General features: G+C 38.2%; 2 protein-coding genes across 2 annotated transcripts in view; both read right to left on the reverse strand.

The window, feature by feature from the left end:
* LOC137391897 (dynein axonemal heavy chain 3-like) overlaps positions 1–11,979 on the reverse strand; it is a 72,485-nt gene extending 60,506 nt beyond the window's left edge. The window contains exons 1-14 of the mRNA XM_068078447.1: positions 11,863–11,979; positions 9,991–10,115; positions 9,802–9,912; positions 9,524–9,719; positions 8,537–8,743; positions 7,311–7,446; positions 7,078–7,186; positions 6,285–6,568; positions 4,703–4,958; positions 4,401–4,596; positions 3,499–3,693; positions 1,289–1,477; positions 1,087–1,188; positions 64–291 (exon numbers count right to left, since the gene is read on the reverse strand). Of these exons, the coding sequence (XP_067934548.1) occupies positions 64–291; positions 1,087–1,188; positions 1,289–1,477; positions 3,499–3,693; positions 4,401–4,596; positions 4,703–4,958; positions 6,285–6,568; positions 7,078–7,186; positions 7,311–7,446; positions 8,537–8,743; positions 9,524–9,719; positions 9,802–9,912; positions 9,991–10,115; positions 11,863–11,964 (2,436 nt within the window). The 5' untranslated portion in view covers positions 11,965–11,979. The remainder of the gene's footprint in view (positions 1–63; positions 292–1,086; positions 1,189–1,288; positions 1,478–3,498; positions 3,694–4,400; positions 4,597–4,702; positions 4,959–6,284; positions 6,569–7,077; positions 7,187–7,310; positions 7,447–8,536; positions 8,744–9,523; positions 9,720–9,801; positions 9,913–9,990; positions 10,116–11,862) is intronic.
* Positions 11,980–12,042: 63 nt separating this feature from the next.
* LOC137392292 (uncharacterized) lies at positions 12,043–24,996 on the reverse strand. The gene is made up of 8 exons (XM_068078964.1): positions 24,970–24,996; positions 21,822–21,920; positions 14,706–14,874; positions 14,375–14,465; positions 14,147–14,194; positions 13,225–13,376; positions 12,169–12,406; positions 12,043–12,052 (listed from the first exon to the last, which is right to left on the reverse strand). Exons 1-8 carry the CDS (start codon positions 24,985–24,987, stop codon positions 12,043–12,045), a joined length of 825 nt encoding a protein of 274 aa, XP_067935065.1. The 5' UTR covers positions 24,988–24,996.
* Between the last annotated feature and the right edge of the window lie 331 nt (positions 24,997–25,327).

A 25,327-nucleotide genomic window follows, 5' to 3' on the forward strand; every position in this document is an offset into this window, starting at 1 on the left:
AGGGTTCACTTGGTTTGAGATGAATGACATCCAGAGTACAAAAAAAACAGATGGAGAACAAACCAGTTTGCAATCCCACTCGTTGATTTCTTGTTCAAAGGGGCCAATAAAGGGCGAGCCTTTCATAGTGGTGGCCTTGACAATATGGTCGTCTAGTAAGACCTGGATGTCATCAAATGCTGACAGAATGCTGACTCCAGTTTCTTTGTAGGGCACAAATGTGAAAAACATGACTTCCCAGTCTCTCTTCATCTTCTTTAAAGCATTCTCTAGTGCAAACTCCTTGCTGGCCTACAGTAGTCAACAGGGAGTACTACAGTAGTCAACAGGGAGTACTACAGTAGTCAACAGGGAGTACTACAGTAGTCAACAGGGAGTACTACAGTAGTCAACAGGGAGTACTACAGTAGTCAACAGGGAGTACTACAGTAGTCAACAGGGAGTACTACAGTAGTCAACAGGGAGTACTACAGTAGTCAACAGGGAGTACTACAGTAGTCAACAGGGAGTACTACAGTAGTCAACAGGGAGTACTACAGTAGTCAACAGGGAGTACTACAGTAGTCAACAGGGAGTACTACAGTAGTCAACAGGGAGTACTACAGTAGTCAACAGGGAGTACTACAGTAGTCAACAGGGAGTACTACAGTAGTCAACAGGGAGTACTACAGTAGTCAACAGGGAGTACTACAGTAGTCAACAGGGAGTACTACAGTAGTCAACAGGGAGTACTACAGTAGTCAACAGGGAGTACTACAGTAGTCAACAGGGAGTACTACAGTAGTCAACAGGGAGTACTACAGTAGTCAACAGGGAGTACTACAGTAGTCAACAGGGAGAAATGAAAGTCTAGTACAGACAAAAAGTGCTAGCATAGAAATGGGTCAACCAAATATATACATTGTATATACATTATATACTTACATACTTGTGATATTACGTGGGCACTGATAGTATTATAGAAGTTATCAGGGTAAGAGTTGTATTACCTGGGCACTGACAGCATGATTGAAGACACTATGATAAGGGTCATATTACCTGGGCACTAACAGCATGATGAAGACACTATGATAAGGATCATATTACCTGGGCACTGATGGCATTAAGTTCATCCAGGTGCTTTTCAAGGTTCATGCCAAGCATATCAGAGAGGGGTGTGTCTTCCTGAGGCTTTATGCTCGTTCCAATCTGGAATATTCCATACCCTCTTACTAAACCTCTAATATCATTAGAATGAACCAATAGGCTGTTCACAGAGGCAAGGTAGGTGAAAATACACAATAGTCACCTTCTCGCCCATGAGCTCCCAGTGCCTGTCTTTTAGCCCCGGGTTACACAGGCATGTGATGAGAGGCATATTGATCTTAAAAGTTTCCAGCTTTTGCTTGATGGTCCGCGAAGCCTTGAGGGGGCCCCGGAACTCTGGTTGTTGAAACTGTTTGGTGAGCTTGTATGCTGTCCGCCAAAGGTTCTGCACCTGCATTCAGAAAGTGAAGACACACGACTCAAAACATACAAAAACTTTCTGAACCAACAATTAATTATTTTACTAAGACAAGTTTAGTGTCATTATTATTTTTACTTTTAGTAATATTAATAACAGGACGAAAAAAGATGCAAAGAGTTTGTTACAAAGTCCCTTATAAGCAGAAGTCTTTCAACAATCTTTGCTGCATATTAATGTTCCTACAAAACGATATCTTAGCGTCATGTTATAATTTATACAGCACAGTATTTTACATATAATCTCCTAACTTTACACCATATAAAGCATTATTGGTATTGTAACTATCAACCAGTTATTTGATGATATATAGTTATATACATATAGTGGCTTTGTTTCCAAAACGGTAATCAGTTCATAATTGCTGGAACCGATCACCAACTATTTTTAGAGAAAGAATTGCTTCAACAAACAAAACCATAACAAGTTAACAACACAATATGGAACAAGTGTAAGGTGTAACCATGAACAATAAATTACATCCATACACAGACAAAATGATCACCATGGCGACTATTGTGGGCATAACCTTGCGGTGCTAGCGCATATTGTCTATTGCTCATTGCTTCCAGCTGGTATATCAAATAAGTTTCTCATATGTCATACTAATTATTACTGCTAATAATGCTGAAATACTCCATGTTCACACTTGAAGCTCTAAAAAAACTTGCAGACAGGGAAGTGAACAAAGCAGTTAGAACACAATAGCTTCTCAAAAGGTATGCAAAAAATAATGTATTGAATTTGACAATATCGTTTTAAGATCAGAAGCCATAACAAAAGTTCAATGACGTATAGGTTACGTAATGCAAGTCATTACTGTATTAGATCATAATTAAACCAAAGGTGTAGAGGAAGCTTTAGTAGAAGGTTTCAGTACATTACAACTGAACTACAACTGAACGTGTAAGCCTATTTCCAGTACAATCAGTAAGGAGTGCACTGCTGTTCACAATTTCGCATCTGACATTGGAAGAGTGATACTATTCGACAGCAACTAAAAAACTCATCGATCGATTTTATATGATTGTTCTAGAAGTAAGCTCGGAACGCTGCCCTCTCATGGGTCGACTGCCATAAACAAAGGCACACAGGCTATGCATGCATCAGCAATTGGCTGGCTGAGACTAGATGTTTTACCCATATACGCATGTACATTTAAGCTTTGTTGCAATATGAATATATAACAATACATTACCATATATACTAACTCATTTTGATTGAATCTGCTTAATTCAGAAAATTAATTTAATCAGAAATAGGGCTTTAATTTAGTAACAAAAAGGAAATTAATTGCAAAGTAATCGAGGAATGTGTCACTAGTAATTAAGATATGCGTCACTAGAAATCAAGGAATGTGTCACTAGTAATCAAGGAATGTGTCAGTAGTAATCAAGTAAAGTGTCACTAGTAATCAAGGAAGGTGTCACTAGTAATCAAGGAATGTGTCACTAGTAATCAAGGAAGGTGTCACTAGTAATCAATGAATGTGTCACTAGTAATCAAGGAATCTGTCACTAGTAATCAAGGAATGTATCACTAGTAATCAAGGGATGTGTCAGTAGTAATCAAGTAAAGTGTCACTAGTAATCAATGAATGTGTCACTAGTAATCAAGGAATGTGTTACTAGTAATCAAGGAAGGTGTCACTAGTAATCAATGAATGTGTCACTAGTAATCAAGGGATGTGTCAGTAGTAATCAAGTAAAGTGTCACTATAATCAATGAATGTGTCACCAGTAATCAAGGAATGTGCCACTAGTAATCAAGGAATGTGTCACTAGTAATCAAGTAATGTGTCACTAGTAATCAAGGAATGTGTCACTAGTAATCAAGGAATGTGTCACTAGTAATCAAGGAATGTGTCACTAGTAATCAAGGAATGTGTCACTAGTAATCAAGGAAGGTGTCACTAGTAATCAACGAATGTGTTACTAGTAATCAAGTAATGTGTTACTAGGAATCAAGGAATGTGTCATCAGTAAATCACGCACCTCCTCCTCCACTTCCTCAGCATTAACTTGCAGAAGTGGGCCGCTCATCCACTTTTCATGCTGCTGGTGAAAGTGAACAGCATTAGACCACAGCTTGTCGAACGGTTCCTTCTTAGCAGCTAGATCGTTCAGTACAAAGTCTGACGTCTGTGATTCTACGTTCAACAGTGATTCCTCCAAGTTTATTCGCAGTTTCTATGTGAATACAGAAACTTTCAGCCTATCATTCTTATCATAGTAGTATATTGATGAGAGGACAATAACCAGATTGTCTGTGTCTATCAAGTAAACTAAGTTACTAGCAATCCGGTTTGCATTTCCTTTACATTTTAAAGTATCGCAAGCACACACATCTTCATTTAATACTTGGTTTTGACTAACAAAAAGTTGATAGGAGGAGATGTCCTAGAGAAGACGTATTTTGTAAACACAAAAAAATTTTGTTAAGATGCAAATGTAATGTACTTCATGTTCATAAAGAGAACAGGATAATTACAAATAAAAACTAGTAGAAGTGGTAAAAACTTGTTTATTTTTAATTCCAGGACACTTGCATCAAATGATATAATCTGCTAGATCTATGTGATATAGTCTGCAAGTTATTCGGGTGTGTATAATGGGAATGGAATGATTCCTTAGTCGTTACCACATAGCTGCTCTTGCTGAATATTGCTCTGAGCCTGTAGCCAGGCCCATGTTATCACAAGTCATCTTATCTATATATAGTTTGATTTGAATAGCTATTGTAATACCATAACCACAGGACTCTATATCAAGAGTGTATCACTATAAGCATGCCTCTAATATTTACTGTTTAGGCTAAGACAAATTAGCAGCTCTGTTATAATTTATGCATTCGGATATTATGTGGGCAGACTGACGGCCATAAGGGAATATCAAACCTCAGTGTTGAGACTGTCTAGCATATCCTGAATGTCCTGCAGGTCCTTGACATAAGCCTCTGCCTCTGACATGTTTGACTTGCCAGAAAACTCTTTCAGTCTTTTCTGCAGTGATTGAGTTTTCTCGTAGAATCGTTTCTTTGTCTTCTCGAGACGAGATACACAAGAGTCAAACTCTTTTTGTAGTTGCGTCTCACTGACAAACAATACACCATAGAAATAAAAATGAGCATTGATAGTAGAAGAAAAGCAAGATATGAGTTGAAAGTGGGTGGCAAGGAGAGCCTCATCAAAGCCCTCACCTGTTTTTGATGATGGCAGTAATTTTATTGATCCATCGGAAAGTTGTGTTGTTGTTAATAATGTCGGAGTCTGAGAGAATTGCGTATTCCATAAGAAAGAGGAGGTTAGCTGATGCCACCTCCAGCTTCTCCTTGATGACCATGAGGTCCCTTGTATCCAACTCTTGAACATATTTGATTAGTTTGACTAGTTTAGCTGTATCTTCTGGCACTTCTGTGATGCCTCTCACAATTCCATCATATGACTCACAGATACCTGTAAGAGTATGTCAATAGTATTATGTGACTCACAGATACCTGTAAAAGTATGTCAATGATATAGTTGTTCAGTAATAACAAGCTATCACTGATCTGAGACACACTGGTTTACACTGCAGCCAACCAACAAATATCAGCGATGAAGTGACTTCAAGTCCCATTGGTACGCCAAGCATGTTGAAAGAAAAACTATCAATTTGTAGGTATTGTAGGTAGTTGCCGTCTAGTCTCTAGAATGTTCCCTCACTCGGTGATAGAGATGATACACCTGAGACCCCGTCTAGTCTCTAGAACTTTCCCTCACTCGGTGATAAAGATGATACAACTGAGACCCTGTCTAGTCTCTGGAACTTTCCCACACTTGGTGATAGAGATGATACAACTGAAACCCCGTCTAGTCTCTAGAACTTTCCCTCACTCAGTGATAGAAATGATACAACTGAGAATCTCATTATTTCTTATGCTCTAACCGTTAACTTTTAACAACTGTCTCCCATCACCTTTCTAACTTACAGTTACCCTAACTGTCTCTGGTCATCTTTCTAACTTACACGGTTACCCTTGGTAACTATAAACTTTGTGCGTTTTAAAAACATGAAAAAAAGTCAATAATTTGAAGCAAAAAAAAACAAATTACGCACATCTAAGAAAAAACAAACTGAGAAAATCTTCACATCAAGTAACCACAAAAGTTGAGATTTGTATGCTGAGACTGGAATGACTCAAAACTCAATAAGCCATGCAGAGCGTTATCAGCAAATCTACAAAGGGTGAATATTATGGTTTACATTCAGAGTCTATGATAGATAGAAGAGAACTAATTCCTGCAGGTAACTTGTTATTAAGGCATTCAATAGAACACTTGAAAAGTACATTGCGATGTAGCAGTAAGTAAACAACTCAGGTGAAGTAATTAAGCAATACAGAAAGCTAAAGTGTAGTTTATGTAAGACCTTGGTACATAAGCTAAGAAAAGCAATTCACAGTTGCTAGTCCTCGAGAATATTCATCCAGTAGATGCTAAACAGATGATATAACTAGCATAAAGAAGAAAAGTATTTGAGTGCAGAGCAAAGGATTATTTCAACAATACTAATAGTGACAACCAGTGTGACAGCGTGAATCGATAGTACCTATCCTTTACTTATCTGGTGACAGGAAAAGAATGATAAACTCTATTAGCTATTAACTGAGATTGAGTTGTTATCTAACAAAGTAAAACCATTGCCTATAAATCATACCTATAAAGGATATTTCTGTCCATGATCGTTCATGCAAACAATATGGAAGTCTGGTTATGGTCAAGGTGTCACTAGATACCGACCTTTGTTAAACTTTCTACTTCTCTCTACAACGTGGTTAATCAACCTTCCGTAGAGGCTCTCACACCGTTCAGTCATGAGCTTGTGAAGCTGTGTGCAGTCTATCCAGTAGAAGTGCATGGGGGCATATGGGGGTAGACAGCTAACATCATGAGCCATCTTTTTAAGCCGCTCTATCTCCTTGACAAAGTCCTTCAGAGACCTGCCTTTCTGTATGTATCTGTGTATAGTCTCGTCTGCTTGCTTGGACAGCAGGTATTCGTACTGATTGTATGTGCTTTTGTACCTGTGGTCAAGTGTAGACCAAATGGCAGCAACGAATCACATAGATTAGAGATGTTGTTGACCACTAACACTAGAGGACTCATCAACCAACCACATGAATATAATGGTATCTCCAACCAATCAGTTATATAATTCTATAGACTATGATAGATACATACTTTTATACACTATAATAGATATAAAAATCCACAGACTATGATAGATATATACTACTATAGACTACGATAGATATACACTTCTATAGACTACGATAGATATATACTTCTATAGACTACGATAGATATGCACTTCTATAGACTATGATAGATATATACTTGTATAGAATACGATAGATATACACTTCTATAGACTATGATAGATATACACTACTACAGACTATGATAGATATACACTTCTATAGACTACGATAGATATATACTTCTATAGGATATGATAGATATATATGTCTACAGGCTAAGATAGTTTTATCCTTCGCTAGATGATGATATACTTCACCAGACAGTCACATACTTCTCGGGGCCATGATGGTTATTCTCCAAGACAGTTCGTAAAGCATCCTTTGTATTCAGTACCACCTCTTCTTCAGGCTTCACAGAACTTATCACTTGTGATTCCAAGCCTATCAGCAACATACAAGGCAAAGAGTCTAAACGAGTGTAATCCACAAGTACTTGTGTACAAAGTACTTCGCTTCTGTACACGAATTAGAGCAAACGCATCGCTGATATGGATAATAAAAGTACCTTGAAAAAGGAGGCCTTCTGGTCGTGGAAGGGAAGATACACTTTGTATAATGTAGTCAACCAGACCAAACATCATCTCTATGCATTCAGAAGTACTCGGAGTAATGACTACCTTCTCAGTTGCATAGTCAGCTCCCTTGTATAACATAATTGGATATTATTAAGTTAAAAGAACAAATATGAAACATTACTATCGTTGGAAATAGGTTAGAACATTATGGAGCGTGTAGTAAGGACCAACGATATATATAATATAAACTATATAAACCATATAAACTCTGCAAACACAAGCGCCGCATTTGTTTCCTTCTGAAAGAGGTGGAAGTAAAGATGCTGAAGTTTCCAGAGTTTAATGAACTGACAAACTGAAATTTCAAATTGCCATATACAAATGTATGTACTAATGTTTTTATTTCCCTTTTACAACAGCTATACCTATAATGAACAAACCACAAATAAGAATACATTCTGATGCAAAAAGCTCGGCAGAATGACAAGGTTGAAGTTGAACAGTTAATTGGAGTTCCAGTAAAGGTTTAGCGAGTTTCTGATACGCCGTGATGAAAATTATTGAAAGATGGATTGACCAATTGGTCTTTAGCAAAGGTTGTTTATCTGCTACTAATGTACACGCCGATGTAGGTTTTGGAAGAGTAGATTGTGTGATTGTGTAGAGGTAGTTGGCATGGGTATATGAGGTAAAGTATAATAATATTTGCAATGTATGACAATGCCTAAGAGAACTTTATGGATCAGCAGGGTAGACTCTATAGTCAGGTGAGTAAAATTACAAGAGTATCAGTAGTCCATAAGTAGGGTGTTGGTAGTCTAGGAGTAGAGTGTTGGTAGTCTATAAGTAGGGTGTTGGAAATCTAGGAGTAGGGATAGTTGGTAGTATATAAGCCGAGTATTGGTAGTCTATAAGCAGAGTGTTCAAATTCTAGGAGTAGGGAGAGTTGGTAGTCTAAGAGTAGAGAGTTAGTAGTCTAGGAGTGGAGTGTTGGTAGTCTATAAGTAGAGAGTTAGTAGTCTAAAAGTAAAGAGTTAGTAGTCTATAAGTAGAGAGTTAGTAGTCTATAAGTAGAGAGTTAGTAGTCTAAGAGTAGAGAGAGTTGATAGTCTAGAAGTAGAGTGTTGGTAGCCTATAAGTAGAGAGTTAGTAATCTAGAAGTAGAGAGTACTAGTAGCATGGCAGACTTTGTCGTTATTTGTAGAGGAAAGCTCACCAGAAAGACAGTGCAGGGCTGTTGAAGTTCAGAGACCGCGTATCCCCTAAATATGTGATAGTCACCACTGTAGTTGTTTCCATCAACATACATCTGCATCATGTCAACAAGGTCATCTAGTGATCTCTCCACTGCTCGTCGCAGCAAATTAGACATCAATGATGCTACGCTGTTGAAAAAGTTGTCCATCCTCTGTGCTCTTACGGTCTGTTGTAATACACATGTACAATGGTATATTTATAGATACCTCACTTGTATGTTTCGGTGTTTGATCTCTTTAGCTGTTTGTCTCTTGATGTTTCATACACCTGCCCTACACTTTTGTCTCAAGTTGGAGTAAAAAAAGGTCAATACATTAACAGTGTGTTAACATTACATTCATGGACCAACATCGCTGATCAACATCAATAAAGATCGACAAAAATCAGAACGATATAATGATTGAGATAAAATTTGAAAGATTAATACTGTCAAGCAAGTATTGCTCATGACAAACTGTAGGCCCGATGGTTGACCAGATTGTGCCATCACAAAGCAACGAATAAAGCAGACAAATTGCATCCGTCTGAACAAACATTTCCTGCAATGAAATGTTAGAAGAAAAGTAAAAAAGCTAAGCACAATAAAATCATACGATTTCCGAAGTATGGACTACTAAAAAGACTGCTAGATTTATTAGTTTGAGGGTCATAAATGTATTGTATCACGTATTAGATAAAAAACGATCGATCCTTTGAAATGTCTAAGATCAACTAACCAATGCCACAACTTTACATTTTAGCATGACCGATCTGATAAAAGATCAACACACATTTTTGTAATGATCTGTGGGTCTATAACTAAAATACGTCACTCATCAGCAATATTTTCAATTCACATTCATCTCTCTTCACCTCACCATTAATATCATGAACCCCAAAATTTTACTCTCCATCTACATTGAAAGAACTTTATACAGCAGCAGATCTTAGTCTAATATTGGCTTACCACATCTTTAGGCATCCATTCCTCAATCTGCTCTCGTCTCGAGCTGATTATGTTGCAGCACTCATCTATCCATTGATCACTAAGAACAGCAGTAGCCTCCTCACAAGATTTTTTCATCAGTTTAACAAGAGAGCTCATTGTCAATGGTACATGCTTCTTTAGCATGGGAATATCCAGTAGACGAAAGTTTGCATATCTACAAAATGCATAGCGCATATGGGAGCAAGTGCGTGAAACCAGAGAGCGGAGGGTAGTAAGGAGGGGGCTATAAGACGTACTTTGACTCAAAGTGGTAAAGGAGCTGGGTGAGTACCGGGTGTGTCGTGTAGAGCTCACTGGCCATGAACTCCCTCATCTCATCTATTGAGTCCTGCCATGGATACTCAAACCTACAAGAGAAACTCATGACATTACAAGGTCACAAATATTTGCCATTCGGATGGCACTAAGACAACTGCTATAATTACCTTCCTGCGCAGTGAGAAGGTTTAGGAGGTAACGATACTCCAACCCTCTCTTGTTCACTCTTGTCAAGTAAGATATAATCTAGTATAGCTTGTCTCACCGCTTTGTTATAGTCATCACTCATCTCCTACAAAGACACTTGCTCTTCTACATAATCATGAACTACAAGTAAGAATACAAGTTAACTTCGTTTACAAATGAAGAGGACCAGGCAACTACCTGTTCCAGGGTTAGTGAGAGGTCATGTGTCCCACCTTATTAACCTCTTTCCTCAATTCCTTAGTTCACTATTTCAGAAAAATTAACAGAGGTGAAATCAGTAAAAGGTAACAGTTAATAGATGGGTCTCACAGGCTTCATGTGACAACTTCGATTTTGGAGTTATCTGTTCTTACAAGAGAACATTTTTCTTACACAAACTATTGCATCAACCCTTTGAATGGCTTTCAAATATAGCTTTCAATATATAAAACACATACATTTTAAATAGCCGTCAACTTCCGACCTGTAGCTACATGTATGTAATGTAAGAAACATGGCAACATCTTACATTTACAACCCAAAACAGTTAAGATTTTCCACAGACCATGCAACAAAATATTGGCGTAGACCTAACACCCTGGGCCAAATAATTACCAGTTTCATCAGTGTCATGATGTAAAATTTGGATTGTTTTGCACACAAATTGGAATCCAAACCACTTAGCTAAGACAATGACCTTATGTATCTTGACTAACATGCGATAATAATATTGGTTGGGTAGGTGGTACTAGGAATGACGTCCTAGAGGAAACTGTAAGTAGGTGCCAATAAATGTTAGTTTTTCAAACCACACGCATGTTAACCAGATGGCTACACATAATATCAGATTGATAGCAACTTTTGCAAACGTCTATGTCACATAGACGTCTATGTCACATAGACGTCTATGTCACATAGACGTCTATGTCACATAGACGTCTATGTCACATAGACGTCTATGTCACATAGACGTCTATGTCACATAGACGTCTATGTCACATAGACGTCTATGTCACATAGACGTCTATGTGACATAGACGTCTATGTCACATAGAACATGCAAATTGAAGAATCAAAGATTTCAACCTTTTGTTCTTGCGCTCTACCAATAACCTTGTTCTGCATGCTAACAATAACCTTGTTCTGCATGCTAACAATAACCTTGTTCTGCATGCTAACAATAACCTTGTTCTGCATGCTAACAATAACCTTGTTCTGCATGCTAACAATAACCTTGTTCTGCATGCTAACAATAACCTTGTTCTGCATGCTAACAATAACCTTGTTCTGCATGCTAACAATATTTTGATGAATTGTGCTCTCAATTGTGCTCTCATTACAAATCTGCACATACTCATTGTAAAAAGTTGAACTAATTTGTAAAAAACCTGGTAAAGAATTATTGCATGTACAGCTTCACAATACACATTTATAACAAAGGCCTACAACCCATGAATGTGCCTTGTTTGAACCTAACTAAAAAGATTTTCTTTGACCACCGCCAGGTTTGTATCCATAATGTGTTGTTTATGGCTTGGAATTTATCATTGCTTGCTATATCTTGTATAGCCAAAATGAACAATGGGAGACTAATGTGAGACCAATATGAGCCCAATGTGAGACTGATAAGAGCCCAATGTGAGACTGATATGAGACCGATGTGAGACCAATATGATACATGATGCAATGATTATTCTTACAATACATAGTTGTATTTCAGAAATCGGTAACTACTGAAAGTATAGGTTAAAGCCATTCAAAGGGTTGACGCAATGGTGTTTTTGAGTGGTCTCCTTGTGAGAGCTGATAACTTCAAAATATAATTTGTCCACTGAAGGTTGTGAGGCGCTTACCTCAAGAAAGTCAGAGGATGCCTGAGGAAATGGCTTCCTAAGAGCAGCGGGTACATATTGATACATGGAGTCAATCCAGTGCTGCTGGAGGGGAGCGACCATTTCTCTGTCTATGGCTCTCTCGCATATCTGATAGTACCTGTCGGAACGTGTCAAATCTTTGACTAGGCGTGTAATTGATCAAAAATATCTACAAAATGAAAATATCTGACTAAGAGAGAATACCTGGGTAAATCTTCTTTTACCGGCGTTGCAGGTCTCGACAAGCCATGTGTAGAAAAATACCAGGGAGGGAACTCAACTGACAGAACAGCCAGCTCTTCTGATGTATGATCATTTTCACTTGGTTCAACATCCCTTCGCTCTTCCTCCAGAACGTGATCGAGTGTTGACTGACACTCCCGTCGTGAACTCACCAATTCCCTATGGCCTACATCTGGACATGTAGATGTATTTTTCAGAGTCTGGGGTGGAGTCTCTTGCTGAGGCATCTGATTATCCATCCTAGTCTGATAACCTGACTCAGTTCTTTGCCGACTCGATCCTGCTGGTAAAAATAAGCAAGATATGCCTGGCTAGCATGGTTAATTAAGGCCACAAGTGTAACTGCCGGAGAGGACCAAAACCTAAAAACATTGTGGTAGAAAAGTGAAAGGTAATCTATCATTTGTAGAAGATCAAGAACTTTCCCGACTGTTATTGGGTAACGGCTTTTCATACCAGATGAATCTACTTGTAATGAGATAAGGCTATTTAGAATGATTTACTTACAGTTAATATAGAAATAAGTATACCACATTAAGCAGCTAAAAGATAACTCACACTAAAACAACTAAAACATAACTCACACTGACGCGAAATGCTATGTAAATAAGGAAATAGCCCAACTGAAACATATATTGCAGTGGGGTGCATTAGGAACTAATAATTTGTATTGTTGTTTAAAACCTAAAAATTTGACAAAGTAGATTTCCTTATTAGACTATCTCATTTCACCAGGTCACTAAATGTTGATAGCCTCATGTTTTAGACGTCGCATGCCTATCATGATGGATGACAAGATCGGAGTAGCACAATGTGAAAGGTCATTAAATATAGTATATATATGGAAAACTAAAGTCTACTCTTAAGGTAATATTTTATTACAAATAATTTCAGGTTTGACAACTTGCCCCTGGCACATTATGCCCTTTGTCATATAAAGATTTAAAGAGGTATATGGTGAATATTGTTGTTACCTCACCTTTAATTTGGAACATCAAATTACTGGAAGGGAAACATAGTCAGGGCCCTATGCGAGTCTCCGTTAAGAAGATAAACAATGGTTCATATGAGAATGCATTCACATATACATTTACATACCACGACTGCTAAGAAATGGTAGAAGGCCCACTTGTTTGGCAGCCTCCCTCTGCGTCAAGCCGTTGGGGTCATCAACTGTAATAGGTTGACTCAAGGATCCATCATCCAAAGACAAAGTTAGAGGATTTTTACTCCTCTGTCGACTTTCCAACCTGAGTAAGTAGACAGTAGTCACGAGTGGGCTTACATATTATTACGAACATAGACAGTGGTCACGAGTGGGCCTACATATTATTACGAATATAGACAGTGGTCACGAGTGTGGGCCTACATATTATTACGAATATAGACAGTGGTCATGAACGCATACCGTTATGAATATAAAGAATAGCCACCAACGCATGCTGTTACGATTGATGCACACGTTTTAGAATTTAGAAGTTTGGATGGAAAATGTCATTCAGCATTAAGGATCTAGCAGTATTAAATTAATAGCAACTCATAGGACAGATATTTAGACATACAAATGCTACAGACTATTTAGCATATCTCTACGCTTCTTGTCATGTACAAATATTAGTCGACTTTTGCCTATTAAAAGTCGCTAATAAAAGGTTTGTGAAGTATAACTATGCAACATTTAATTTTTATGTGAAAAAAACCAATAAACAATTGGACACGCTTACATAAAATACATTGCCGATGGTGAATACAGCACTACAAATTTTAGCTATAATTCATGGGACTACCTTTGGTTTGCCAGGCTAGACCTTGGTAATTCAAAGTGATTGTTGGACTAAGACATCCTAAGGCTAAGGACTAAGACAGGCTAGATCCTTATGTTCACAACATATTGGAGTCAAGGAAGTAGTTCAGTCAACACAGTATGGGCTTGCGATCTGCTCACAATTGTTGATTGGAATTGGCTGCAACCCATTGTTAGAGTCAACACATGTTAAGAATAAACCAATCAGCTTATCACCTTTCCTGCTGATTGGCTAAACCAGTCATCAGCAAACGGTTCTTCTCGCTAAAAAATCACTGGTAGAGTTGCTACACTGAGTAGAATGAAAAGCAGATACTGGTAGAGTTGCTATACAGTGAGCAGGCGATGTGCAAGCTAAGCTGATCATGAAAAAGTATATAATTCACATAGAAAGAACAGCATCGTGTTGGCACAGAAACAAGCCTTAACAGAGAATGAACTTACAATCTCTGTTGGCTGGCAAGCAAGTCAGTCTTAATCGTTGCAATATCAGAGCGAGAAAGCAGGCCGGTAAGACATTCTTCAGCCTGGGGTGCTGGAACAGAAAACTTGCTCACTCAGGAATACAATGACCTCATACAAGCACCCACACAATGATATATGAGAGCGGATAAATGGGACTAAGGTATGTCCAATCAAGTCGCAGAACACAAATGATGCCATTATTTATGTAGAAACATGTATAAACAAAAAAGTCTGTGAAGGTTCTGTTAACAACTAGAAATACTTGTAACATTGCATTGAGATGTTCGACTCTTTAAAAATGGCAACCAACCAAAGCGTGTAGTTTCATAAATGGTAGCGGATGTGAGATGCCGAGCAGATGGACTGTAGTTGTTTGCAATTGAGTCACTGACATGTCGGAAGTGCCTCTGTTCCTTTAAGGGTGCAGCCTGTGTCCACGCACCCCGATCTAATAACTTGGGTCGGTCAGCGAATGCAGGCTACAAATGGGATATTCACATCATGGCTTGTGGCTGAAGACAACACTGTAGAGAACTCAGTGATAAAAATCTCAGATTCACTAAACCTTCAAAATGCCATGAGAATTTTACACACCGCAGAGTAATAAAATTTTTCTATTTGAACTTGAATCAATAGCAGCTTTAGAGTTGCCTTCTCCTGCCTGTCTTTAAGCGAGTGCATATTGAAACACTACCAATCACACATCATTACTGCTTTCTGCACAATAATATACTTTATATGAGCGAACAATGCAACCAATCAAACTCAAACTGCATTGATATTTCTAGCGCAGCTAAAATTTACAGTTTTTGCATATATTACCTTTTTTGCATATGCTATTATTGCTACTATATGCTGCTATTTTGCATATGCTATTATTGCTACTATATGCTGCTATTTTGCATATGCTATTATTGCTACTATATGCTGCTATTTTGCATATGCTATTATTGCTACTATATGCTGCTATTTTGCATATGCTATTATTGCTACTATATGCTGCTATTTTGCATATGCTATTATTGCTACTATATGCTGCTATTTTGCATATGCTATTATTGCTACTATATGCTGCTATTTTTCATATGCTATTATTGCTACTATATGCTGCTATTTTGCATATGCTATTATTGCTACTATATGCTGCTATTTTGGTAATATTTAAAAATGTTTGATGGAAGCATAACTGAAAATAAAAGCAGTAATAAATTTTATGGCTTTTCGACTTATAGCAATAATAGCAATATAATATTACTTGTAATAATAAACAGAAGTAAGTGATAAACTTATATCAATTAACATTAAGAAACAGTATATCCACAACTGTTATGACAGGACAGGATGTGGTTAGATGACGAATATTCGCCTTATTAGGCTTAATATGTTTCAGATTTTCAATGATAACAGAGGATCCTCTACGTACTGTAAAGGTTCTTCTATGTACTGTAGAAGATCCTCTATGTACTGTAGAGGATCCTCTACGTACTGTAGAGGATCCTCTATGTACTGTAGATGATCCTCTATGTACTGTAAAGGATCCTCTATGTACTGTAGAGGATCCTATACGTACTGTAGAGGATCCTCTACGTACTGTAGCGGATCCTCTATGTACTGTAGAGGATCCTCTATGTATTGTAGAGGATCCTCTATGTACTGTAGAGGATCCTCTATGTACTGTAGAGGATCCTCTATGTACTCTAAAGGATCCTCTATGTACTGTAGAGGATCCTCTATGTACTGTAGAGGATCCTCTACGTACTGTAGAGGATCCTCTATGTACTGTAGAGGATTCTCTATGTACTGTAGAGGATCCTCTATGTACTGTAGAGGATATAGTGTGATAAAATACTAAAATATATTTATCGTGGAATGGGGTATGCGATGAATAAACTTGGAGGCACCTTTGACGAACCAATGTTGGGGATGTGTGACTGACATGGTAATCACTCTATCAGTGACCCTCGCAAGACTTCAATAAAACAGTTTTAGCATGCATGTTTTGAATGGGTTTGTTATACAGCAAACCTATCCTATATCGTAGCCTAAAAACATCAAAGTATTTATCATGATCTCAACCAACCACTCTTTATTATGTATCAGCTTGCGTACGTTTATTTACCACTGATGAACCAAAAGCGAGTAGGTTACCGCGCACCTGTTGTGTACCCAACCAAGAAAAACCTAAAATAACTCTAAATCTGTGAGAATTATAACCTGACTGCCTTATGAGTACCTCCCTTACATGCCTCTATGTGTAAAGAATCTAGAAGAGCTCTTAAACCAGACTGAATTGTTACAAAAGCTTCATATGAAAACCATTTGTTAGTCATGCTGTCAGCATAGATTTGTAGTCGACTATGCTAATAGCTGACTAAGTGGTTATATCGACAACAGTTGGCATTTGTTCTTGACCTACACTACTGCAATTGCACAAGCAGTACACCACCTCAAAATGCACTACTGCAGGTGTACAAGCGGTGAACCACCTCAAGATGCACTACTGCAGGTGCACAAGCAGTAAACCACCTCAAGATGCACTACTGCAGGTGTACAAGCAGTAAACCACCTCAAAATGCACTACTGCAGGTGTACAAGCAGTAAACCACCTCAAAATGCACTACTGCAGATGTACAAGCAGTAAACTACCTCAAAATGCACTACTGCAATTGTACAAGCAGTAAACCACCTCAAAATGCACTACTTCAGGTGTACAAGCAATAAACCACCTCAAGATGCACTACCGCAATTGTACAAGCAGTAAACCACCTCACAATGCACTACTGCAGGTGTACAAGCAGTAAACCACCTCAAGATGCACTACTGCAGGTGTACAAGCAGTAAACCACCTCAAAATGCACTACTGCAGGTGTACAAGCAGTAAACCACCTCAAAATGCACTACTGCAGATGTACAAGCAGTAAACTACCTCAAAATGCACTACTGCAATTGTACAAGCAGTAAACCACCTCAAAATGCACTACTTCAGGTGTACAAGCAATAAACCACCTCAAGATGCACTACCGCAATTGTACAAGCAGTAAACCACCTCACAATGCACTACTGCAGGTGTACAAGCAGTAAACCACCTCAAGATGCACTACTGCAGGTGTACAAGCAGTAAACCACCTCAAGATGCACTACTGCAGGTGTACAAGCAGTAAACCACCTCAAGATGCACTACTGCAGGTGTACAAGAAGTAAACCACCTCAAGATGCACTACTGCAGGTGTACAAGCAGTAAACTACCTCAAAATGCACTACTGCAATTGTACAAGCAGTACACCACCTCAAATGCACTACTGCAAGTGTACAAGCGGTGAACCACCTCAAGATGCACTGCTGCAGGTGTACAAGCAGTAAACCACCTCAAGATGCACTACTGCAGGTGTACAAGCAGTAAACCACCTCAAGGTGCACTACTGCAATTGTACAAGCAGTAAACTACCTCAAAATGCACTACTGCAATTGTACAAGCAGTAAAACACCTCAAAATGCACTACTGCAGGTGTACAAGCGGTGAACCACCTCAAGATGCACTGCTGCAGGTGCACAAGCAGTAAACCACCTCAAGATGCACTACTGCAATTGTACAAACAGTAAACTACCTCAAAATGCACTACTGCAATTGTACAAGCAGTAAACCACCTCAAAATGCACTACTGCAGGTGCACAAGCAGTAAACCACCTCAAGATGCACTACTGCAGGTGTACAAGCAGTAAACCACCTGAAGATGCACTGCTGCATGCTTGTTGCAAGCAAAGCTGAAAAACGAGCATATAATGTAATTACAGAGCGAAAATGAATTAGGTAGAAATACCAAAACTAACTGAGTGATTTAGGCAAGTACCACTAATAACTTTGAGGATGCTGTCAAGAGTTGCGTATAATACTGGATGAAGAGTTGTCTTACTCCGTGATTAGCAGAGTTGACTATATTGTTTTTACAGAGTAAAGCAAGAAATAACCTAGTGGTAGCAGAGTATAAGATAGTCAAAAAATAAAACTACCATATGTAAACATTTTTTTCTGGGTGTGAACAGGGGCAAGTAGACTTGGAGTTAGCATGCTGGCACAATTAGTATTGCAAGTTGGTGAGTTAGCATCATGACTGTTTTCTTTAGTCTAGGGCTAGATATACCTTAGTCTGCCGCATCTAGGGCTAGATATACCGTAGTCTGCCGCCTTAATTCCGAGTCTTGTGGAATATTAGCAATGGAAATTTCAAAGATGGTACGTAGGCGACACATTTGAACCCAAGACAGAGGGATAGACCTGAACACTGCCATAGCTACACATAAAATAAAGGTGCGAGGGAAAAGAGAGTATAAATTAAGACCAGGGGAGTAATAGCTGCAGAAGTGGTTAGAATATCTCTCAAAGCTGATAACAATAACAATCAGCAGACAATTGATTTTCTCCGAATAGCAGCACCATCTCCTACAGGCTCCGCTATGAACACTTAATAACTTTGTCAAGCATAGCGCTTGCAAGACTTGACCAGCAATGACAGGTGTAGGACCTCAACTGATCCCTTACAAAATATGTTCAAATGACGAAACTTACCCCCCCCCCTCCCCCTCCCTGGCACTTTGACCTAGACCTTTTTAAACAAGCTACTTCTAAAACACTACAGTTATGGTTTACATAGAAAGTTCTAAGCTGGTGATGAATAGAGATCAGTGATCATAGGATACTTTAGCATGAAAGCTGCCGCGCATTAAAATAATAACTTTCTCAACAGATTCTTATAAATGGTGACAAATAATCAAAGAAAGTAATAGGTTGCAAACAGTTCGCGGCAATGAACTCATTTTCAGACGTAGAAGATGAAAGGGCGAACAAACAATGGGAGCAGATGGATAGATATTGAGCGAAGAGATAGAGATTGAGCGAAGAGATAGAGACGGAGATTGGTTAGAGAAATAGAGACAGAGATTGAATGGGGAGACGGAGATGCAACAGAACGATAAAATGGGGATTAAACAGAAAGATAGAATACTAGGCATTGAGAAATTATTAATTATCATCAAGCAGTCAGACAGAGCTGGCTTCAGCTAAATAGGTGTGGCTGTTTTCATAGACCATCTCACCACAAATTTATGTACAGTGAGAAAAAAATGAGGGGTTAATAGGTTACTTAAACATTTTACATACACGCAAAATGAGAAACACATAATAGCTAATAATCTGAAGCAAAACATCGTAATCCATTCTGGAACTGGTATAGCTGAGCTCAACTGAAAACATCCTAGAACTGGTATAGCTGGTCTCAACCGAAAACATCCTAAAACTGGTATAGCTGGTCTCAACTAAAAACATCCTAGAACTGGTATAGCTGGTCTCAACTGAAAACACCCTAGACCTGGTATAGCTGGGCTCAACTGAAAACATCCTAGATCTGGTATAGCTGGACTCAACTGAAAACATCCTAGAACTGGTATAGCTGAGCTCAACTGAAAACACCATAGAACTGGTATAGCTGGACTCAACTGAAAACATCCTAGAACTGGTATAGCTGAGCTCAACTGAAAACATCCTAGAACTGGTATAGCTGGACTCAACCGAAAACATTCTAGAACAGGTATAGCTGAGCTCAACGGAAAACATCCTAGAGCTGGTATAGCTGGTCTCAACCGAAAACATCCTAAAACTGGTATAGCTGGTCTCAACTAAAAACATCCTAGAACTGGTATAGCTGGTCTCAACTGAAAACATCCTAAAACTGGTATAGCTGGACTCAACTGAAAACATCCTAGAACTGGTATAGCTGGACTCAACTGAAAACATCCTAGAACTGGTATAGCTGAGCTCAACTGAAAACATCCTAGAACTGGTATAGCTGGACTCAACCGAAAACATTCTAGAACAGGTATAGCTGAGCTCAACTGAAAACATCCTAGAACTGGTATAGCTGGACTCAACTGAAAACATTCTAGAACAGGTATAGCTGAGCTCAACTGAAAACATCCTAGAACTGGTATAGCTGAGCTCAACTGAAAACACCATAGAGCTGGTATAGCTGGACTCAACCGAAAACACCATAGAACTGACAAATTACAGCTAGAGAGAATCATAAAACTCAATGAAACTAATTGTTTTATAGCTGTTTATAAGACAAAACTGATCCCATCCTAATAATACTTGTACTTAGATCATTTTTGCACCATTATTTTATGTATTTCACTAAGTTTTCACCATTATGTTAACAACCCTTCATACCTTGATCCTGATTTTAAACAATGAACATGATGTCATTTACTGGATTGAATGGACAGGAACTTACAACAAACATTCCTACCTTTCACAAGGATAATAGCGATAACCAGTGTACCCTTTATGCCCTCTATGACGCTGCCTCTTAATTATTACATAAGTTGAATATGTAAAGCAAAGCCGTTGAATGAGATAATAGAGCTCTGGGTAAACTGGATACATACAAACAGTGACTCAATACATAGCCTTGAAATACAAAGCGACAGATGCATGTTAAAATGCAGGAAGGCAAGCCCACTAGTAGTACACTTCTGAACCTATTAGTAATGACATATTTCAGCTGTAAAACTTGGAGGTAGAGAGCATTAAATTCTCAAAGTAATCATCTATTTCTACAATGCATAAAATTTCAACTTATGCAGTGCTCATGTGAAGGGGTGCAATCAAAACTAAATTGATGTTGGTGATTATAGCATGGGATATTTCAAGAGTACACTAAGCTACAGTTTACTTTATTTAGAAAAGCAAATAAATTTATCCAGGAATGGATGTGTTCTTCACCAATGTTTTTTTCAATATGTACAGAGGCACCAAAGCTTGGTTAACCATTTGTTAGCTTTCAGAAGTAAAAGTTCATGCGGTTTTATTGAAGCGATTAACATGAGCCTCGCAGAGTCAGCGAGTATAAATCCATCTAGGAATATGCTTTCATCGTAATATGTTACCCATTGTAGTATGCTATATACAATATATAAATGTGTTCCCACTATAGAATGCTATGTACAATATATAAAGGTGTTCCCACTATAGAATGCTGTATACAATATATAAATGTGTTCCCACTATAGAATGCTATATACAATATATAAAGGTGATCCCACTATAGAATGCTGTATACAATATATAAATGTGTTCCCACTATAGAATGCTATATACAATATATAAAGGTGTTCTCACTATACGGCACTACATAGATACATAAAGATGCCCAAACAATAAAGCATCAAACAAAATCAAACCATATGAATAACATACATGTCTATTCTAGGTGTTCAAAATCAGGGGATCGGCACTTTTATAGGGCAGACCAATGTTAACAGGTTACAAAGAAGTGCTACAGTCATTGGCTGTAGAGACTTGTTACCGTAACAGCGTATGGAAGTTAGTGCATCATGAAACTAATACAATCAAATGATGTAGGCAAACTTATACCTCCTTAGCACTGAGGGGTGGAAGATGCTCGAGAACTGCTTTCCTGTGTTGGGCTTCAAATTCATTTGGTTTTGCGATGATCGCTGGACCATTTCTTTCCTAGAAATATTGAAGATAAATTATAGCGAATTGTGACACCAGCTCGAGCTTCTCACAAACTGAACAGGAGAAAGAGGCATCATTTCATAGCAGTAACAGGTGATCGAAAGGTACATAGCTTAATGATCACCATTAGATGACAGCTGCCTGACAGGACATGGCGTGTGATAAAACCTCGGTCACATAAAAAGCCAGGGTAAAAAAGAGAAGCTTTAACATGGTCAATAAGCAGTCCGAGGATAAATAAGCGGATAACCATGATGATGTGTACCTTTGGCATCATCATGGTTTCCCAATTAGTTGCTGAGGGTGCTGTGAAAGAGAATTTTCTTATAATGCTCCTGTCAGAATCAGGCCATGTGGCTCGGACTCAAATGCATGCATATTAGTAAATCGCACAGAAAAATTGTTGTATGCAGTTATTCTGTGTCATGGTGCATTATTACGATAAAAACAAGTTCTGTGGTGTACGTCTATGTCTAATATTTTCATTAGGAATACCTATATGCTATTCACACGGATCACTAAAAATTTAATAGTGGTCATTGATATATAAAAATGCCTAATTTAATGAATTGGCTTCCAATTTGCTAGTTGGTGCAGACCCAAGAGTTTCTTGTAACAATCGTAGTTGTCAACCCGCATATTGCGACAATAATCTTAGTCCTGACACTATAAAAGGAGGCAACACGGTTAATGCACTTCTCTAATGTCATGAAGCGAGCGTGCGGTGCAGGAGAGCGACTTTAAGCAACACATGCTGTTTATTTCATGTAAACAGTTAAAGGTGTTCACCCTTGCGTTTGTGGATTATAATTATTAAATACAATACATACGATATACAAAGCAATCATGTATATCACCAAACTGCCTGATAGTCATTCACCAAGCAACTCTCAAGAAGCCAGTAAACAGTATTATGTTTGAGATATGGATTAGAGATAAGATCTACAAGCTTAACTTTTGAAAGCTTTGTAATGATTTTTAGTTTCAATTGATCTGGTTTATTCATTATTTATTGTGAAAATATCGGTAGATAGCAACAGGCATGTGGCACAGCGGTGATGGAGTGCTGAAGCACTGAATTTGACAGAATTGCACTTGGTAGGTAGTTGCTGATAGGATAGTATGTACCTAGCAGTTGCTGCAGTGACAACGTTGTTTGCCAAATGAGGCCGTTAGGATAAGGGGATGTTTAGGGCCAATTCATTCGTGAAAGACAAGCTAATAATCTGCACCGCGATGACCAGAGACGGACATGCGAAGAAAATGCCAATGTTTTCACATAAACATGGATACGCAGAAAACTAATTTCAGAATATTGAGTCGATTGGTTTTCTCGAATGAATGAGAAAATCTATACAAGAACTTAATGTGGCATGCTAATCTCCTTTCAACAAATGCTTTGTCGATTATGCGAAATGGAAATAGTGCGCAATATTAACAATAGCACAGGTAAATAGTGACTGCTAACACTAGGTATATACGGTTTCAGTAGGATTGGTAACTGCATCGCGGTCATAAATAGAGAATTGAAAGCTTGAGAATGAAATGCAAACATCCTTAACTATTCATAATCAAATGTCACAGCAACTATGAAATTACCTAGCTAGCGGCTATTTAACATTCCGCTATGCTGTAAAACAAGTGTTACATGTAAATAACACAGTAGCTACGCTTACCTACAGCACACGCTACTCATCAGAATGATGTACTATTAGAAAACTGACAAATGACCTTAGAGGGGGGGTTTGTAATAAGTAGCTACGCTTGCATATTATTCTGATTGCATATTACTCTGATTGCATATATCCGCTACCATATCATGATCAATACTTTTTCACATATTCCCTTCCAGATGTCTTCAACAGGTGCACACTCGCCGCTGTATAATCTTACTGTTGTGTACTGCCACTAATATGTGCAGTCGAAGCCATATATACAGTAAGCACCACACAGTCAATGCCAGTACAGTACATATCGTATACAGTCAATGCTCTGTACAGTCATCGCCATGTACAGCGAATACCTTGTACAGTGAATACCTTGTGCAGTCAATACCTTGTACAGTCAATACTGTATCAAACCATGTAGAGTCAATACCATGTAGTCAATACCATGTACAGTAAATACCATGTAGAGTCAATACCATGTACAGTCAATACCCTGTAGAGTCAATAATATGTACAGTCAATTCCATGTACAGTCAATGACATATAGTCAATGGCATATAGTCGATGCCATATGCAGTCAATACTCTGTACATACATTGACTGCCAAAACAGTATTATGCAGTTTCTTGATGCCAAGTCTGGTCAATTTTAACTACTCATGGTGTTTTTGGAACAATATGGCAACTTATGAATTAAATAGTTCTGATCTTGATTGTTCAAAATATTACTTTAACCGCAAGGGAAAGAGACCAGCATCGGCTGGTTCTATGCGCTCATCAACTCTACTTGGTTGTTAGGCTACAAGCTAGCCCTAACCAGAAGGTGGGTAGAACAAGTCAGTTACAAAACCAAACTAGACGGGTAATCGATATCTAACAGCTCTACCAGAGCTGTTAGACCTAATCAAACAATCTCAACTATCCACTGGTAAACTCAGTACTTACTTACTATTGATACAGGATATTGCTATCTCAAATGTTGGCAAACACGACTCATAGATTTTTCTTGTAGACTTTGAAATTGCAGTAAAACTGTGTGAACGTATAAAGGAATATCTAAGTCTATTATATTTCTAACATGCATGATCTCCAAGTCCGCAGCAGTTTTTTGGCTAACATTTTTTGTATGCAACTTATAAAGCATCATGCGAAGTCTGTAATTAATTTAGGGCTTGTCAGAAGCAAAGATGGTGTAACTTAAACAACCAGTCACAACAATGAACTGATAATAAGACAAAAATTTCAGCTTAGGTAAAAAAGGACAATGAACTATCTGTCACCACTGCAAAAACACAATAGTATAAGAAATACAAAAAGGAGTAATGCTAATTTTATTTCCCAACTGTGCACTAATTTGATTACCATTGGCATATTTACCTGCTTGGTAGAAGGCATGGCACTAAGTTCCTTAGTCCATGGTCAACAAATCTTATCCATCATAGTAGCAATGAATATTATACCTGTGCTATAGTGGCTATTGTGTGTTATTGTTGCACAATAGTCAAGCCTCGTGTAGCGCTTACACACGCTTTTCTTATATTGTATACCTATCGCGTATTATGCAAATGAATGGCTACTCACCAAGGCAACAATCAGTCAATAGAAGAAGACAATTCCATATAATTTAAGAAAAGATAACTTCTGCAAAAAGAATAAAAGGAAAATTAAGCCACCATGAAGAGATTGCAATGCTACGTACTACGTGAACAGACATGTGCAGTAATGCTTGTGGTAA

This window comes from Watersipora subatra, chromosome 3 (genome assembly GCF_963576615.1).
Source record: "Watersipora subatra chromosome 3, tzWatSuba1.1, whole genome shotgun sequence".
Lineage (NCBI taxonomy): Eukaryota > Metazoa > Bryozoa > Gymnolaemata > Cheilostomatida > Watersiporidae > Watersipora > Watersipora subatra.

Bases quoted from the DNA above. Each gene is read 5' to 3' on its own strand.
- LOC137392292 (XM_068078964.1), bottom strand. The intron at 14,466-14,705 runs GTTGGTTGCCAT...TTTCTGTTCCAG, and splicing joins TTATGAAACTACACGCTTTG to CACCCCAGGCTGAAGAATGT. The intron at 13,377-14,146 runs GTGATAAGCTGA...CTACTTACTCAG, and splicing joins TTAGCCAATCAGCAGGAAAG to GTTGGAAAGTCGACAGAGGA.